We start from the raw sequence: 17093 nt of genomic DNA, 5'->3' as shown, positions 1-17093 counted from the left end.
ACATTAGTGAGTCAACGTTCCCAAACAAAAACTGAATTTCCTGAAAAACAGGTTAAGAAGTTAAAATAACAGGGGAGGAAATGCCTGTCAGTGTGCCAAAGGTCAACACATATCATTTTACGTAAGACTACCTTTCTTTTAAACAGTTTCTTGAGGCCAGGGCATGGAGAGTAGGGAATGATCAAAACAGCTACATCACTACCTTAAGCGTGAGAATTAACTGAGTGCTTTTCTTGCTTCAATGGTCAAAAAAAACAAGAAGAATTGCAACTCATTAAATTTCGTCGGCGATGCGTATACCCAGTGTATCCACACCTCATCCAAGTCAGTATAATACTGATTTAAGTATGGGCCCTTTAGTGAGTCCTGAGCTAATAAACTACGGAAAGAGTAATTAATCAGATGACTATCGGATGATTATTGTTAATTCAGAATTGGAACAAACTTTCATCGCTTCCCTAATTTCCTTTAAATGATCTTAGGGCCGCTCATCCAAACTTCCCATCAGGTAGAGAGCGACTCATTCATTTCCAAGAAGCAGCTTACAAGAAACAACAAAATAGCAGTTGCGGAGGAACGGAAGAGACAGTAAAGAAATAAGAAATGCCCCAGGAGAAAGAGATTGTGGAGGCTGAAAAAACAGAAAATTTCCACAGTAAAAATTTCAAAATAACATGAAAGATGGGGAAAAACTTTCAAAGGCACTTTTCAGTGTAACAATAAGAGAATTCAGCTTGGGAATTCCGTGCCTTAAAAAAACAAAATAAGCACACTCGCTCCCAGTCGTTCGACGTCACCAGACGCCACCGCAAACATGGCGGTGGGCCGAAGCCCCTTCTCCTCCCGCCGCCAAGGCTTTCGCCGCACATTTCCCACAAACCCCTCCGCGCGGCCCTGTTCGCCGAAACCAGCCCGGCGCGGCTCGGAACACTGCGCACGCGCGGCAGGACGTCACGTGCGCTCCCAGGGCTCCGCGGAGCTGGCAGGAGGGGCCTCACCAGCTTCCGCCGCCGCGTCGCCTCGGGGCTCGAACGGCGGGTTCGCTCTGCCGCGGGGCAGCCGGGGGTTGCAGGGCCGAGCGAGGAGCGCGCGGCGGCGCGGCCATGGGACTGCGCCGAGCCCGGTGACAGGAGGGAGCCGAGCGGCCCGGGCCCTGAGCGCGTCTCCTCCCGGGGGCCTCGCCCTCCTGCTCGCGGGGCCGGGGCTCCTGCTGCCGTTGCTGGCGTTGCTGCTGGCGGCGGCGGCGGCCAGGATCATGTCGGGCCGCCGCTGCGCCGGCGGGGGCGCGGCCTGTGCGGGCGCGGCGGCCGAGGCCGTGGAGCCGGCCGCTCGCGAGCTGTTCGAGGCGTGCCGCAACGGGGACGTGGAGCGAGTCAAGAGGCTGGTGACGCCCGAGAAGGTGAACAGCCGCGACACGGCGGGCAGGAAGTCCACGCCGCTCCACTTCGCCGCAGGTAACCGGAGCCAGCGCCGCGTCGCCTCGCCGCGGACCCCACCTGCGCACCCGCGCTCGCAGGCCCCAAACCAGACACGGCGCTCCTGTGCCCCCGGCTTCCCCCAGGACTGCCGTCGTGGTCATCTCCCTCTCGTCGAGTGAGGACAGAAGAGATTGGGCCAGGGGGCGAGCGTGCCGCGCTCGCTGGAAGTTTTTTTTGCCTGCTTTGTTTTGTATCAACAATACCTGTACCAACTTCCGGTCTTGCTACCCTCAAAGGCCTCCACACACAAGAGGGAGTACGGGACGTAGTACACCTTGCGATTTGAAAGGCCAATTTTCTCCAAAGTTTATCGTTCTTACGGGTTGCACTATTTAACTCTTATCAGTCCTTTGGGTTAAGGGCTTAAAGGCGCTTGTAAAATGCAAGGATGTAATTTGGGAGGAGTAGCTTAATTGACCATTGACACGTTAGCATGAATGGGTTTATCAGGATAGTCATTAGCAAGTTTCTGGAGAGACTAGAACTGGAAATAGTCGAGTTTGGGAGAACTGAGGTCTTACTCGGGCTGGGTGCGGGCGGGTAGTCTGCCCCACACACACAAGTTGAGGTGAAAGTAGTGAGATGAGAGGAAAGATGGTGCGGGTACTTTAGCTTGGATCTAGAGTCTAAATTGGGACTAACCTCACTTCATTCTGAGATTTAGATCGTTTGAATTACTTTCTTTTAATATTTAGCAGGTTCACTATGATACAAACGTATTCAATTTAATTAAAGAATTTAAGAGAACCAGAGATGGGACACACAGCTGATCTCTATAAAGCATTTATACTTTGCGCCATGAGGAAACATGCGACTGTCTCTATCAAGTGAGGCATGCATGATGGAAAATGGGAGGAGATTCTCATGCTTCTCATAATCCTGGTTTTTCATTTTGTATATTACATAATTGTTTAAAGTAATTTTTGGCAAAAGCAAAAGGATAGGTTTTAAAGCTCTCTGTTTTTTTGGAGTAGGAATGATGAGCAGAGAAGGAACATAAAAATTTCCTTGTTCACAGACATTGCTTTGACAGTTTTTACGAATTGGAGATTTGTTTGCTTTAACCTTTACTTGTTTTAAAATGTAAATATTACTAGGAGGTATGCTTTCTTGATCAGTTGCAACTTTGCTGGGTTCCCATTGGGGTGTCTTTTTAAGGGAAAAAGTTTGGGGAACCATTGGCAGGAGAACAAGAAAGAGTCAGCAGAAAGGGAAGGGAGAAGAATACTAAAGTCAAATCTCACCTCTTTAGCCATTTAGCCTAAGATTTTTGTGATTGCTGCTGCTTTTCCTCAGCTAATGTGGATTGTCCTGCTTGACCATGTGGTCAACCTTTAAACAACTGATTTGGCAAACTGTTATAACCAACTGATATGCAATCCAAAGGGTAGTGTTACTTAGATTCTGTTCACTTGATCCGTGGGATAAAAATAACCAAGGAAGATCTTAGTTGCTACCTTTCAAGAATTTGGTGTATTAGTGAGTTCATATCTGAAAATAGTAATATTTAGAGGTTTAAGGTTATGGGATTAGCTTCTTATTGACCTTGTTCCTCCCCCACCATCCCACCCTCAATTCTGTCCTAGTGTTTCAGAGTACTTTTTACATAGATTTCATGTGGTTTGTTCAGACTGAAATGGAAAACTTACTTTAGGAACCAACCCACCCCTCACAGTTTACCCAGATTATCAGGTACAGGTTATAAGATTAAGAATTTAGGGTGTACGAAGAAAGTAATAAAATGAAAGTTACTAATTGTCTACATTAAACCAGAGCTTTGAAGCCCTGCATTTAAACCCAGGCACATAAGAAGAAACTTTTTAAAACTAGCTTGGTAAATTTGATCTCAATTATTAATTAGATTAATGAAAGAGAACTTAATTTTTAAATAAATACATCTGGCTGCATTTTCTCTTAACATATGGAGAATACATTTTGTGATCTCTTTTGTAGGTAGCCACTTATCAGTCATGGTAAAGCGCATATAAGCATGCCGTTGGAAGCTCAGCATAGGCGTGGGACTTTGTAGCTGCCTGACCAAGCAGTTTTTTGTGTTTGTACATTATAGAGTAAGCTATAGGAGAAAAAAATCTTTTTTTTTCCAGCCACTTAAAGTTTGGAGGTTTTATTGGGGGAGGGGAGGCATGTTTTTGTCTTTTTGCTTTGATTTTCAGAGAACAGGAATGAGAGGTTTGTGCAGATGAAGGAATATGAATCGTAATAGAGGAACAGTTTAGTCTTTTTTTTTCTCCTTCTCCTCAAAGCCCCCCGAGTATATAGTAGTGTATTTTAGTTGGTGTGGCATGTGGGATGCCGCTTCAGTGTGGCTTGATGAGTGGTGCTAGGTCTGTGCCCAGGATCTGAACCAGCAAAACCCTGGGCTGCCGAAGCGGAGCGTGTGAACTTAACCACTTAGCCACAGGGCCGGCCCCCAGTTTAATCTTTTCATCGAAAATATTTGATTCACTTAAAAGAATAATCAATTGCCAGCCCCAGAGGAGTTAAGTTCTTCTGTTAATCAACATAAACAGGAAATTTTGTTTTATTAGGAGTTTTTTATTATTGAACTAGATTACATTTCTTTTAGATAAGTATGCTTTAAAATATCATTTCTTATGAGAAAAATTGTTTCCTCTGTAATCCCCCTGCTGCCAGCCCTCCCTCCCCCCCAATACACAGGATATGAATGATTTTTTTGTGTGACACATCACAAAACTTGTAGAGGCAAGTTGGTGGTAGGGAGGCTGCATCTGTAATTTTGCTAAAAGCAATAGCATCTGAAACTCGTGGCAGTGTAATCCCATAGAAAACAGCAGATTTCAGTAAAGGAGATTGCTTCTCTGAACTTACTTCGGAAAAAGAAGAGGGGCAAACTTTGTGAGAAAGTCATCTTGTCCATCATAGCCAAAGAAAAGAAATATATAGCATTCTCTAGAATCTTAGAACTCAGGGTAGAGGAGTGGGGGGAACAGAATTCCATGGCTTGAGAATCTTAAATAAGCTTAAATAAAAAGAGCTTGCATTGTAGAGTTCTAGCTAAACAAGGTAACACTTGTTTTGTATTTGTAGTTTGTTATGTATTTGTACTGTGCTGCTCAGCCATGTACATTGGACCAGTCAAATTGAACTTTGGTTATTGTATTCAGTTGTGTGAATTGCATATAATGGGGATTTTTTTTTTTTCAGAGGAGGGAAGTGAAATTAGGGCATCTGGAATTTATTATACAATCAACAGATATGAAACTAGAATTACTTATTCTAAAGATGAAAGAATACTAAGATTAGACAATGTTACTGTCTTCACATATGAGACAGATGGTCAAGTAGTAGAAAAGTGATTGGATATGACTTGTGTGGCTTCGGTAATCAAAACTAGGGCCAGCAGGTGAAAGGTTACAAGGAGTCAGACTACATTTACCAATCTGTTCAGCACTGGAGTAGGCTGGAAGGGTCCAACGAGTGGCTGGATTGACATCTTTCAGAGATGTTGTAGAAAGGATTTTTACATAGGGTGAGCAGTTAGACCAACAGATCTGAATCTGACTAGTATTAGAAAGTGGAATGATTCCTCCGTAACAACGCAGTTATGAAAGATGTAATAGTTTTTGTTATTGCCATTCATATCTTTTCCCAAAATGGTGATATTGAAGGCCTCCAGTAACCTATCAATAGCATTTCCTTCTTTTGGCTATAGGCCAATGTCGTAATGATGAGAGAGGCACAAAATGTACCCACATTTCTGACCTAGGACTAGAATTATAGATTATTGTTTCCAGCGTTAGTTTTTGCTGTAGAGGGTGATTAAATCCTCCATCAGTAGAAGACCTCAGTATTACATAAAGAGCAGTCTTTTTAAGAATTGAGTCTTTCTTGACTTACCGTATCTCCCAATATATCATCAAGACTTGAGCTACAACTTTTTCCTCAGCTTTTGCTGGACTTAGAGGTAGGTGATTGAACTCAATAACATCTAGTTTGGAGTACTTGTTTCAGTACTTCCCCATTCAGATTGTCAGAACTTCATCACCCTAGAGACCATGGCATCCTTTTCCAAGTTTCTCCTAGTTTGACCAGACAGATAGTATGTGTCCTCCAAGTTGAGCTGGGCAAAACCTTCTCCCTTGTATTCCTCATTCTAAAGAAATGTATTTGTGAAATACCTTTTCTGGATCTTAACAAACTAAAGTTGATAGTAAATGAGAAGTTTAAAATGATATCCCTCAGAAAAATCTGACAGGAGTCCTGGCTATGTAAGTCAAAGCTGAAGCCAGCTTGATTATACGTTCCTATCTCCCAGACCACAGGAGCCTTCTCTGTTTCATGGTATTTGTTGACACTGTCTGTTTCTGGACATTTCCTTCTGACAAAGCCTTACGTGACACCAGTCTACGTTTAGATTGGTAGGACATGGCTGTCATTTCATATTGGACCAGTTGCGTCATTAATGGCCCATCCCGCTATTGGACTATAAAAATGGGGAGGTGGTGGCTCTCAGTCAAACTTCCTAAGAGTCTAAGTTGGTTTCTCTGTGGTGACTTGCACTGCTTCACAGCTTTTTGGAAGCTATTTGGATAAACGTCTGTTTCCAGTATAGCAGCAAAATATGATCCTGTTAACAATAGTCATGGTTGGCAAGACAGTTCCTGGAGCTGCTGAAACTGATGATACCTGCAGAGTAATGAGAGAAATTGAATAGACTGCTTTTCTTAGTGGTCACAAATCATCAACTCCATATTCTCTCTGAGGGTCATTTGCTTATCAGGTCCTACTATATGCCAGATAACTGACCTAGGCCAGTGAACAGAAATGAACAGGACACAATACCTGCCATTAAGTGGGACAGTTTTTTGATCAGCAAATAGACTTTCCAGAGGCCTGCTTTGTTTCCCTGTTGGTGCTTTATAGTGGATTTAAACTCAATGTATAGATTTCATCAGGATTTTCACGTGTAAAGCAGTGTTTGGAGCGCTGTTCCATAATTATAAAATAAATCGCAATATATCCTGAGTAGCCGTGACTGCTACCTTTAGGCTTCTGATTCCTTGGTAAAGAGATCCTTAGGATATGGAGATTGGCATTGACTCTGAGAATATGCCTATTCATGTTTTGCCTAGCCAGTGAGAACGTGATCAGAGTATACCCTGCAAAGCAATATTTTCCTCAAGAAATGAGTACTTAACAGAAGTGCTTTCAAACTATTCTTAAGAGCACAGAATGGGGATTTCATCAGGGATTAGCCCTTGGAGTGTGGGAAGAATCTTAAATCTAAAGGTTTCACCAAACTCCCAACAGTGGAATATTTTTACATTTGAAATAGCTACCTATTGACCCCCTCTAAATAATTTCCTTTCATGCTGAGAAGTGGCTTCAAACATTCAAGATCTCAGACTCTTTATCTATTGTTTCGGGATAACAAGGGTGACCTCTGCTCCCATCTGATAGTCCTTATGATGTGGCTTTGAAAACCTGCTGAACTCTGCTGTCAGTTTCCAGACAAGTTTCAGACATCTTAATGGCAAGGGAATCATGCTGATATAAAGTTATTGAAGTAGACGTCATATGTGTCTTGAACTATTGGTAACTATGTACATATAATCACTTGACCCTCTCCGCCCATATCTCCTCCCCAGCTGAAACTTAAATTTCTTCATTGAGTCATACATGTCAGAGTCTGTTTGTCTTTGACTCTGATTTTAAGCAACCATCCTCTTCCCAATGATATTTTGACAAAAGGCTACTCCTTGACCTTTCTTCAGCTACATCACCAATCCTTTGGAACAGCTGTCTTCCTAACTGACACTATCTTATAACAACTAGACATTCTATTACAGCTATTTCTGTGCCCACCTCACTCTCCCTTTTTGAGAAGTTAGCCTGTAAGTCACCATTTTTATTACTTTAGATGTTTTGATTACCACTGAGAAAATAGTGATCCTTCTTCTAAAAGTGTTTGAGTACATCAAGCAACTTTCCAAAGAAAGAGGTGTTTTCTTTCTTTATTCTGAATCCTTTTCCCTTACTCTCCAATTTAAGAAGTCTTTTCTAAAAGCATCTCCTCCAGGTAGGTGCTGAATGGCTAGGAGAGCAGAACCATTGATTGGGGCAACTGTGAATGGCTTACTTGGGGGAGGACAATATGATCAACAATGCCCAGGCAGTGATAAGGAAGACTCAAGTTAGGACGTAGTCACAACAGGTTTGGTCTTTCCCTCCTTGAAATTTTTCCTCTTGGCTTCTGCAATGCTGCTCTCTCTTAGTTTTATTTCCCAGTCTCCTTTTCTCATAGCATGATGTATTCAGCAAATATCAACAAATTGCTATGTGCCACACAGTGCGAAGGACACTGGGGAAGTAATGATGAACTAAGATAGACATGGATGGCTCCTGCCCTTTATGGAACTTAAGAGTCCAGGAGATAAGTAAACAGTAATTACAAATTTTAATAGGTGCCAGAGGATACTGCTATGAACAACAAAGACAAAAATCTCTGTTTTTCTGGAGCTTGCATTCTAGTGGAGGAGTCGGGGGAGACCAAATAAATAGAATGTTAAGATAGGAAATAATGTAGGTGGGCAGAATGGACTGCTTTAGATAGGATGATCAGAGATGGCCTCCTTAAAGTGGTAATATTTAAACAGATTAGACAGTGAGTAGAAGCGAGGGATGCAAAGAGCAGGGGAGGTGCAGTTCACGCAGAAGGGCAGCATATACTAAGTCCTTGAAGTAATTCTGGCATACTTGATGAGCTGAAAGAAAGTTGAATCATAGTTCAGAAAGGAAGAGTGGTATGAAATGAAGTTAGAGAAGTAGGTAAGGGCCAGTTCGGGCAGCAGGCCTTGTAGGCCACAGTAGGGTGATTGAATTTTATTCTAAGAGCATCAGTGGGAAGCCAATTAAGTATTTTAAAAGAGTGATATGATATGGTTGTTTTTAAAAGGTCACCAGAGAAAGAAGTAGAAATCCGAGGCCCAATTAGGAGCCCATTGCAGTAGTTCAGGTTGGAAACAGTGGCGGTTGGGTTAGGGCAGTTGTCAGTGGAAATGGGGAACATGTTGAGTTTGGGATGCCTTTGAAACATTCAGGTGAAAAGTCGAGACTGGAGATTTAAATCTGGGGGTTGTGTATCTAGGTAATATTTAAAGCCATAGGAGTAGACGAGATCATCTAAGAAGGGAAAATAGGGTAAAGAAGTGAGTCTTGAATCCCAGCATTTAGAAATTGGGTGGAGGAAGCAGGAAGCTCTCAGAGAGAGAGGACATGTCCAAAGTTTGAACTCCCATCTTCTGTCACAAACCTATTTCATCTGCAGCTTTCCACATCAGAATTGATGCCAACTGCACCCTTCCATTTCTCAGTCCAAAAGCCTTGAGGTCATCCATGACTCCTCCTGCCCTCGCCCTTGCCCTTTCTCACCTTCTTACCCGTACCCTCACCCTACCTTCAGTCCATGAGGAAACTATGCTGGCTCTACCTTCAGAGTATCCAGAATTTGCCACTCATTACTCTGACAAGTGTCACCAGATTATGGTCCAAACCACCATAATCTCTTATCTCCTTCTGTCTTTAACCCCCTACAGTCTAGTCTCAACAGCCAGAGGGTATTTTTCAGTTATAAGTCATCATGTAACTTATCAACTCAGAACCCTGCAGTGACTCTCCATTTTCCTAAGTAAAAAAGCCAAAGTTCTTATGGTGGTCTCAAAGCCTCTCTGTCTGGCCCTCATTGCTTCTAACCTCATCTCCTACTATGCTAACCCTTTCTCACTCGGCTCCAGTCACTCTGGCCTCCTTACTGTTGGCCAGTAAGGCTAACTCCCTCTCTTTCAAGTCTTTGATCAAAAGTCACCATCTCAACAAGACCTTTGGTGACCTCCCTATTCAACTTTATATACCCTCATACACACTCTGATTACTCCTTATTCTGCTGTTTTTCTAGTTACCTTCTAACATACTTTTTGCATTTGTTGCACATCTCCCCCACCTCCATGGAATAGAAGTTCCTCAAAGGCAGGGATTTGGTCTGTTTTGTTCACTGGTATGTCTGAGGCACCCAGAAAAGCATCTGTCACATAGTAGATATTCCCTGATCATTTGTTAAATGAATGGATGACAGGAGGAAAACCAGGATAGTGTGATGTCATAGAAACTTTGGAGAGGAAGTTTCAGGAAGGAAGGAGTAGTCAGTTGTCAGATGTTTCTGAGAGGTCTACGAAAATGAGGACAGACACGCATCCTCTGGATTTGGCAACGTGGAGATTGTAAGTTACCCTCGTGAAAGCAGTCGTAAGGAAGAAGCAGATGCCAGAATTTGAATTTGAGAGAAGAGTGAATGGAAGATAGAGCATTGGTGACAATCCTTTGAGATTTGGTTATGCGGGGGAACAGAAAAATGAAAATATGAATATTGGGAGAATATTTTTTATAAAATGAAAGATATTAGAACATGTTTACATACTGTTAGGAATGATCAAGTAGAGAGGGAGAGATTGATGGGGGTAGGAAAAGAACAAAGACCTTAAGAAGATGAGAAAGGACTACAATGCAAGGTGAGAAGGGATTGAAATTTGATGGAAAGTACATTTCTTCAACAAAACAGGTGGAAAACTAGTGCTCTCTAGTCTACTTCATTCATTTTCCTGCATGGCTTCCAATACCATCTTTATCGTTTCCTGAGTTCATGATCCACACAACCTTCTACTTACTGGACATCTGTTCCACAAGCACCTCAAACTAAGCATTTCCAAAAACAAATCGTCTTATCCAACAAAACCTGTTTTATTTTGTATCTCTGAGATCTTATAGTCACCCCATTCCTTCTCTCCTTTCCTCAAATTGAAGTCACCAAATGTTGTCAATTTTCTCTCCTAACTGTCTTTAGTTACACTTCCAACAACACTATGTGCAGTAGCAAAAGATTAGAAACAACATAACCATCCATGAGAAAGGAACTAATTAAATTATGCTACTTCTGACCAAGAAAATACATACTGATAGGAATTGATTTCTAGGATAGTATTAGATTTTTTTCCTTTTTTTTTTTTTTGCTTGAGGAAGATTAACCCTGAGCTAACATCTGTGCCAGTCTTCCTCCACTTTTTACATGGGTTGCTGCCACAGCATAGCTGACCAGTGATTTAGCTCCATGCCTGGGATCCAAACCCGCAAACCCGGGCTGCCAAAGCAGAGCGCACTGCACTTAACCACTATGCCACGGGGCCAGCCCCCAGATTTTTTCAAAGGAAGATGCAGAACAGTTGTTTTTTTGAAAAATATTAGTAGGTATTTGTTTGTCCTTCAGTGACCGCTGATTTGTTGTAGAGGTATTTTTCATACTGTTTCTGAGAGGTAACTCAGGAATACAGGATAATTTCCTTGGGGTCTTTGTGATCAGAAGAAGGAGGATTCAACCTAAATAGTTTTATTTTATTGAATTGAGTTCACTTAATTTGCAACTTTTTAAGTGACATGTACCCAGGCACTGGGTATTTTTGCAGTGAACATGACATATATTGGAATTTTATGTAAGATTTCATTAGGAAATGCTAAGTTGAAAAGATAAATGTATCCCCATGTTCATTGCAGCATTATTTACAATAGCCAAGACATGGAAGCAACCTAAGTGTCCATTAATGGATGAATGGATAAAAAAAAAATGTGGTATATGTACACAATGGAGTTTTATTCAGACATAAAAAAGAATGAAATCTTACCATTTGCAGCAACACGAGGGGACTTTGAGGGCATTATGCTAGGAGAAGTCAGTCAGAGAAAGACAAATACTATGTGATCTCACTGTGGAATCTTGGGGGCGGGGGGAACAAAACTGAACTCACAGATACAGAGAACAGATTGGTGGTTGCCAGAGGAGTGGGTAGAGGGGATGGGTGAAATGAGTGAAGGTGGTCAAAAGGTACAAACTTCCAGTTATAAAATAAATAAGTCCTGGGAATGTAATATACAGCATGGTCATTTATTTATAACTTTATTATATAGTTAATAAAATTGCATTGTATATTTTAAAGTTGCTGAGGATAGATCTTAAAAGTTCTCATCACAAGAAACAAACATTTGTAACTGTAGTGATGGCTGTTAACTAGACTTATTGTGATCATTTTACCATGTATACAAATAGTAAATTATTATGTTGTACACCTGAAACTAATATAATGTTATATGTCAGTTATATCTCAGTTTAAAAAAAAGAAAACTTCATTAAAATTCTGCCTGAAAACAGTTTGGTAAACACTAGTCTATAGGACAAAGCCCAGATGCCACCTTAGCGTGACATATAAGGTTCTTCCTCATCTGGCATCTACCTACTTGGGCATTCTGTGTCCTGGCTATTATGAATGATTTGCTCTTGCATGCTTCCGTGCCTCTGTACATTGTGTTTCTTCTGCTTGAACCGCAGTACTCTTCTCTTGCTCAGCTCCTCCTCATCTCTCCTCATTTTTCTAATGATCCTTCAATGTTTCTGTAAGCCTTCAGCTCAGATGTTTTTGCTGGAATCTCCTCTGGGATAGACCTTCCTATTCTCGGCTTTCCCCTAATTTAAGTATTCCCTTCTTGGAGCTCTAGTAGTGTTTTATATATACTTCTATTATGACAATTACATTGTATTGAAATTATTGGTTCTTATTGTTTCTACACATCTTAAATTGTAAGCTCTTTGAGAATAGAGAGAATCCAAGATAGAAAGATACTCATCTTTGTGCCTAGAGCCTAGCTATATTGAAACAAAACAAACTAATAAAGAATCTGGTTAATCTCTTCAACCATATAACTCTTCCGACAGCTGCAGCCAGGCCCACCCAGGCACACTGCTTGGAAAGATTGTACCATTGCTTTCTCGTTCATCTCCCACTCTGGTCTTTTTAGGACTATGTTTAGACTTGGTGGTTTTAAGACTATTCTGGTAAAATTTCAGATGAGTGAAAAGGTCTTTTCTGTCTCTCCCGACACACATATGTACTTCCCAGTCTGCTTTAACATATTTGCCTGAAATCCTTTTCATGTTACAATTAGCTGTAAAAAAGTTTTAAGTGCTATTATATGGGGATGATAAGAGATCAAAACTCATTGGTACCAAATCTGTAAACGACTATAAGTGTGTTGTCAGCCTTTTTTGATTTGTTTGATATGGGGGCAATTGCAGAAGAACTGTGGGACATGGGTTTCTAAGGGAGGCCTCCTACCTAGAAGGAAGTTGCCTGTGTGTTGTGCAAATGGCAAAGTAGGGGCTCCTTTGATGACACTTGATGTCACACTTTACCTAGGATCACCTCTGTCTTTCCTATATAAATAAATATAAACTGTAAGCAGATCTTTTTTGTTGCTATCTGAGTCTCCCAGTTTAGTGGAAACATTTTATGAGATAGATGTGGGAAAGGAATTCTAGCAAGAGTTAGTTATATACTTTGAACATCTGAGAATGTATGCACCCTAAATCTGCACGAAATATTCTGTATTTGCAATTAGAAGTGCTATTTTAGAGTGGGTAATGTTTGAACTTTGGACTTGCAGTCACCTTTTTCATAACCTTTATCTGAAGTTAGTACTACCTAAGGTGTTAGCGAGACCCTTTGGCTTTCTCATTAAGATTAGTTAGTGGTATATTTCAGACTACCTTTTCATCAATGAATTCTTGAATTGTTGACTCTGTTATTATTTTCCATCCAAAAACATTTTAGCGTGATTTGTACTTATTAATTCTAATTTGATATATTTTCTTTGAAGAACTTAAATGTGGATAACTTGTGTTCTTCTAGGTTTTGGGCGAAAAGATGTAGTTGAATACTTGCTTCAGAATGGTGCAAACGTCCAAGCACGTGATGATGGGGGGCTTATTCCTCTTCACAACGCATGCTCTTTTGGTCATGCTGAAGTAGTCAATCTCCTTTTGCGACATGGTGCAGACCCAAATGCTCGTGATAATTGGAATTATACTCCTCTCCATGAAGCTGCAATTAAAGGAAAGATTGATGTTTGCATCGGTAAGACTATTTACTTTCTAGAATTTTCCTGAAATGGTTTGTAGGTATTCTGGGTCTCAATTGAAATTCTGCCAGGCTGAATTTAAATATGTAAGAACACTTCATGATTTAATCTTACCACTATTTTCTGAGTGGTTTTTTTGTGTATGGTACTGAATTTAACTTCTTTGGAAAATAGAGTCCAAAATTCTTGTTCTCTAGAAATTTGGATTCTCTTGGGAGATAAGGAAGACAAAGAACCATATGAAGGCATGGTGGAAGTGAACAGGGAGTGTTAGAGGGTAAAGAGTGCAGTAACTTGGATGGAGTCAAGTCATTCCTTCCCAGAGCCTTTCCAGAAAGTAGTAGGAGAAGGGTTGAAAAGGTAGTTTGGGACTTCTTTATAAAGAGCTCTGAATTCCAGATTTAGGAGCTTGATAATATTATTTGTGGAATCATTGAAGACTTTTAAGGAAGACAATACTGTGAGATGTTTTAGAAAGAGTGACCTGGTAGGCGGCTGAGTAGAACGGATGACATCAGGGAGACTAGCTAGGAAGCCATAGAATAACCAGGATGAGAAATAATGAGGGCGTGAACCAGGATTGTTGTAGGAGAATAAACTTGGCAGGATAGGTAAAGAAGCATTTAAAGGAAAAGTTACCAGCCATTTAGAATACTTTAAACAAATGAGATAGGATTTGCCTGACAGATTGATCACTGACAGAAAATTATATGTGAGAAGGCTGCTTATTTGAGAGTTTTCATTAACCTGGTATTGACTTTTCTGAGCCTCAGAGAGTCAGGAATTTTGGACTCTGCTACCTTAGTTCTGTTTCCTAATGCAAAACAGATAGTTGCAATCCCTGAGACAGACAGAAAGTCAGTTCTCTACACTAGGAAAAGTCCAAGGGCTCTATGCTGGACTTAAGTTGTTCTCCTCTCACCCCAAAATCAAATCACTATTTATACCAAAGTCACCACTTAGTTTAAATTAGGTAATTTATAAAGATACAGAACTGATTACCTAGTAACCTCTGCCCAATTCTCCTTTCCTGTTTGTTATCTTAAATTGCTACTTCCCTCTGCTCATAATCCTTTTCTGGTACCTGAGTCTCAGACATATAAATAATTAGCTTTAATAATGTAGAGTTTTCCATATATAGTCATAGATCTGTACTGTCCAAAATGATAGCTGAGGACTTGTAATCTGGCTAGTATGGATTGAGATGTACTATAAGGGGAAAATACATGCCAGATTTCAAAGACAGTGCAAAAAAAAGGAATGCAAAATATCTCGGTTTTATATTAATTACAATAAAAACGTAAATATTGAAATAATATTTTGGGTATATTAGGTTAAATAAAATGTAAAATTTTATCTTTTTTTAATGTAGCTACTAGAAAATATTAAATTACATATGTGGCTCACATTTATAGTTCACATTTTATTTCTGTTGGATAGCACTTTACAGATAGAAGTAGAGTGGAGTGAATATTAACCCTATCAAAGAACAGGAACTGGGCTTCCGTTTCTGCTTGTAGTTACCTGTCTTTCCCCAGCTCCTTATTTATAGACTGTGCTGAAGTATCTTCATATAACAAATAATACAGAGCATAGCACAAGTCTTCTCTTTTTATGTGCCTCTGGTTGTAATGTAGCAGTTTTGATTTGGGATTGTTACTCTACAGAGAGTATTTTTCTTTTATTTTTTCAAAGAATTTACCTGTGTGATTTTTTTTTTTTTAATCCCACAGATCCCTATTCCTGGACTATCCATAGCTTTAGAAATTTCATTTCTGTTATAATAGAACAATCTTTCTAACATGCAGTGTTCATTTGGAATGAGAAAAATGAGCTTTCAAGCAAACTTGCCTTTTATTTCCTTACACACTCTTATCTATCCTTAGTCACTTATCGGCAAAGGAAAATCTGACATTGAGCTTAGGGCACATTTATTTAATGTATCTAATACATTAAATAATGGAATATTTTAGGGGCTGGCCCCGTGGCCGAGTGGTTAAGTTCGCGCGCTCAGCTGCAGGTGGCCCAGTGTTTCGTTGGTTCGAATCCTGGGCGCGGACATGGCACTGCTCATCAAACCACGCTGAGGCAGCGTCCCACATGCCACAACTAGAAGGACCCACAACGAAGAATATACAACTATGTACCAGGGGGCTTTGGGGAGAAAAAGGAAAAAAATAAAATCTTTAAAAAAAAATTTAAAAAAAAAATGAAATATTTTATATATTCTTATCCTTTAAATATAAAATTTACTATCAGGATATGAAAGGTCTTTAAATAACTTTGAAACTTCTGGACCAGAGTTTTTGAGAAAATGATTTACTAAAGTCAAATTGCCATGATTATCATTTTGAAAAGTAGTGTTGCTATTTTGCAGTGCTCTTACAGCATGGAGCTGAGCCAACCATCCGAAATACAGATGGAAGGACAGCATTGGATTTAGCAGACCCGTCTGCCAAGGCAGTGCTGACTGGTAAGTCTGTGTGCTCTTTGGGTATTCCAGGAAGAGTTTAAGAATGAGCTTGCTGGGTAGATAGTTGGCTTCCTGCGGTTAGTGATCTCAACTAGATTTTTAAAATAGTGTCAGTTCAGTTACTATTCTTTTCTACATCTGGACAGTTGGTATTTGATTCTTGTCTAAGAAAGGTAAAGCTTTTTTTCTTTTCTTTTTAAATTGGTGTTTAAATTTATGATTCCTGCCTTACTGGGAGCAGAGGTGATAGTTAATTGTGTGTTACTATCATGTTTTCAGGATATTTTAAAAATTTTCCTGCATTTTCCAGATAACTTACGTTTACCCTATGTACTATTCTTTTTTTTTTTAATGTATTTTAATCTCTCTCTTTTTTTTTTTTAATGAAACCTTTTCGAAGAGCTGTAACTGATCTTGCTTTTCCAAAGTGAGGATTCTGGGCATACCAATTTCAGTACTGTGAAGAGTGTCAGTTATTGTGCTCTACTATAACATGGTCATGTCCTTGGAATCTATTAAGATGTATAAGGCTGTAGTCTCTAGGTTCAAATTAAACTGCTAAGCTTTTTTGAGTGGTAGTAGCTACTTCACATGTTTTCAGCCTCATCAAAGTGTTTCCTCTTAAGCAGTCCTCTGCCATGTTGTTTTCTGGATTCTTATCTACTGTGTGATCACCATTAGAACCATGTCTAATCTAATAGGAAAAAGCCTGAAGGGTTCTGCATGAGCTTTTGTGCTTGGACTTTGTGATATTTCTTCTGGTATTACTGAGAAAATTTAAAAGAGTTGTAGAAAAGTGAGCACTTATTGTAGCTATCAGTTCAGTGTTTATTTCCTCCTTCACTATTCCATGCTACTCCTTGCTTTTTATCATTTTTAAAAATCTTGAGGATTAAAAGAAGCCTTTGGACTAGGAATCAGTACACAATTCGTATTGTGGGCAGCAGTTTGATTTAATTTCAGCAAGTGAATAAACGCTATCAGTTAGGTTGAATTATGTTAATTTAAATTATGTTGATTTTAAAGTTTTGTTTATATTCATTTGTAAATATAAAAGCTATGGGCATAAAGGGTTTATATTTAATCCTGTTTTTATGTGTATATATTTATAAAGTATTATAATAAAAACAATTTTAGTGTTAAAA

General features: G+C 39.9%; 1 protein-coding gene across 3 annotated transcripts in view; it reads left to right on the top strand.

The window, feature by feature from the left end:
- The first annotated feature begins 961 nt into the window (after positions 1-961).
- The window catches only part of TNKS2 (tankyrase 2), a 61848-nt gene continuing 45716 nt past the window's right edge, over positions 962-17093 (top strand). For 2 of the 3 annotated variants that reach the window (XM_070487252.1, XM_070487256.1), the window contains exons 1-3: positions 962-1454; positions 13247-13471; positions 15853-15948. In XM_070487252.1, the coding sequence (XP_070343353.1) occupies positions 1256-1454; positions 13247-13471; positions 15853-15948 (520 nt within the window). In that variant the 5' untranslated portion in view covers positions 962-1255. The remainder of the gene's footprint in view (positions 1455-13246; positions 13472-15852; positions 15949-17093) is intronic. The other variant, XM_044780950.2, reaches the window with a different exon arrangement.

This window comes from Equus asinus, chromosome 2 (assembly GCF_041296235.1).
Source record: "Equus asinus isolate D_3611 breed Donkey chromosome 2, EquAss-T2T_v2, whole genome shotgun sequence".
Lineage (NCBI taxonomy): Eukaryota > Metazoa > Chordata > Mammalia > Perissodactyla > Equidae > Equus > Equus asinus.
Note: the sequence above shows the minus strand (reverse complement) of the source record. Positions and strands in the feature narration are given on the sequence as shown.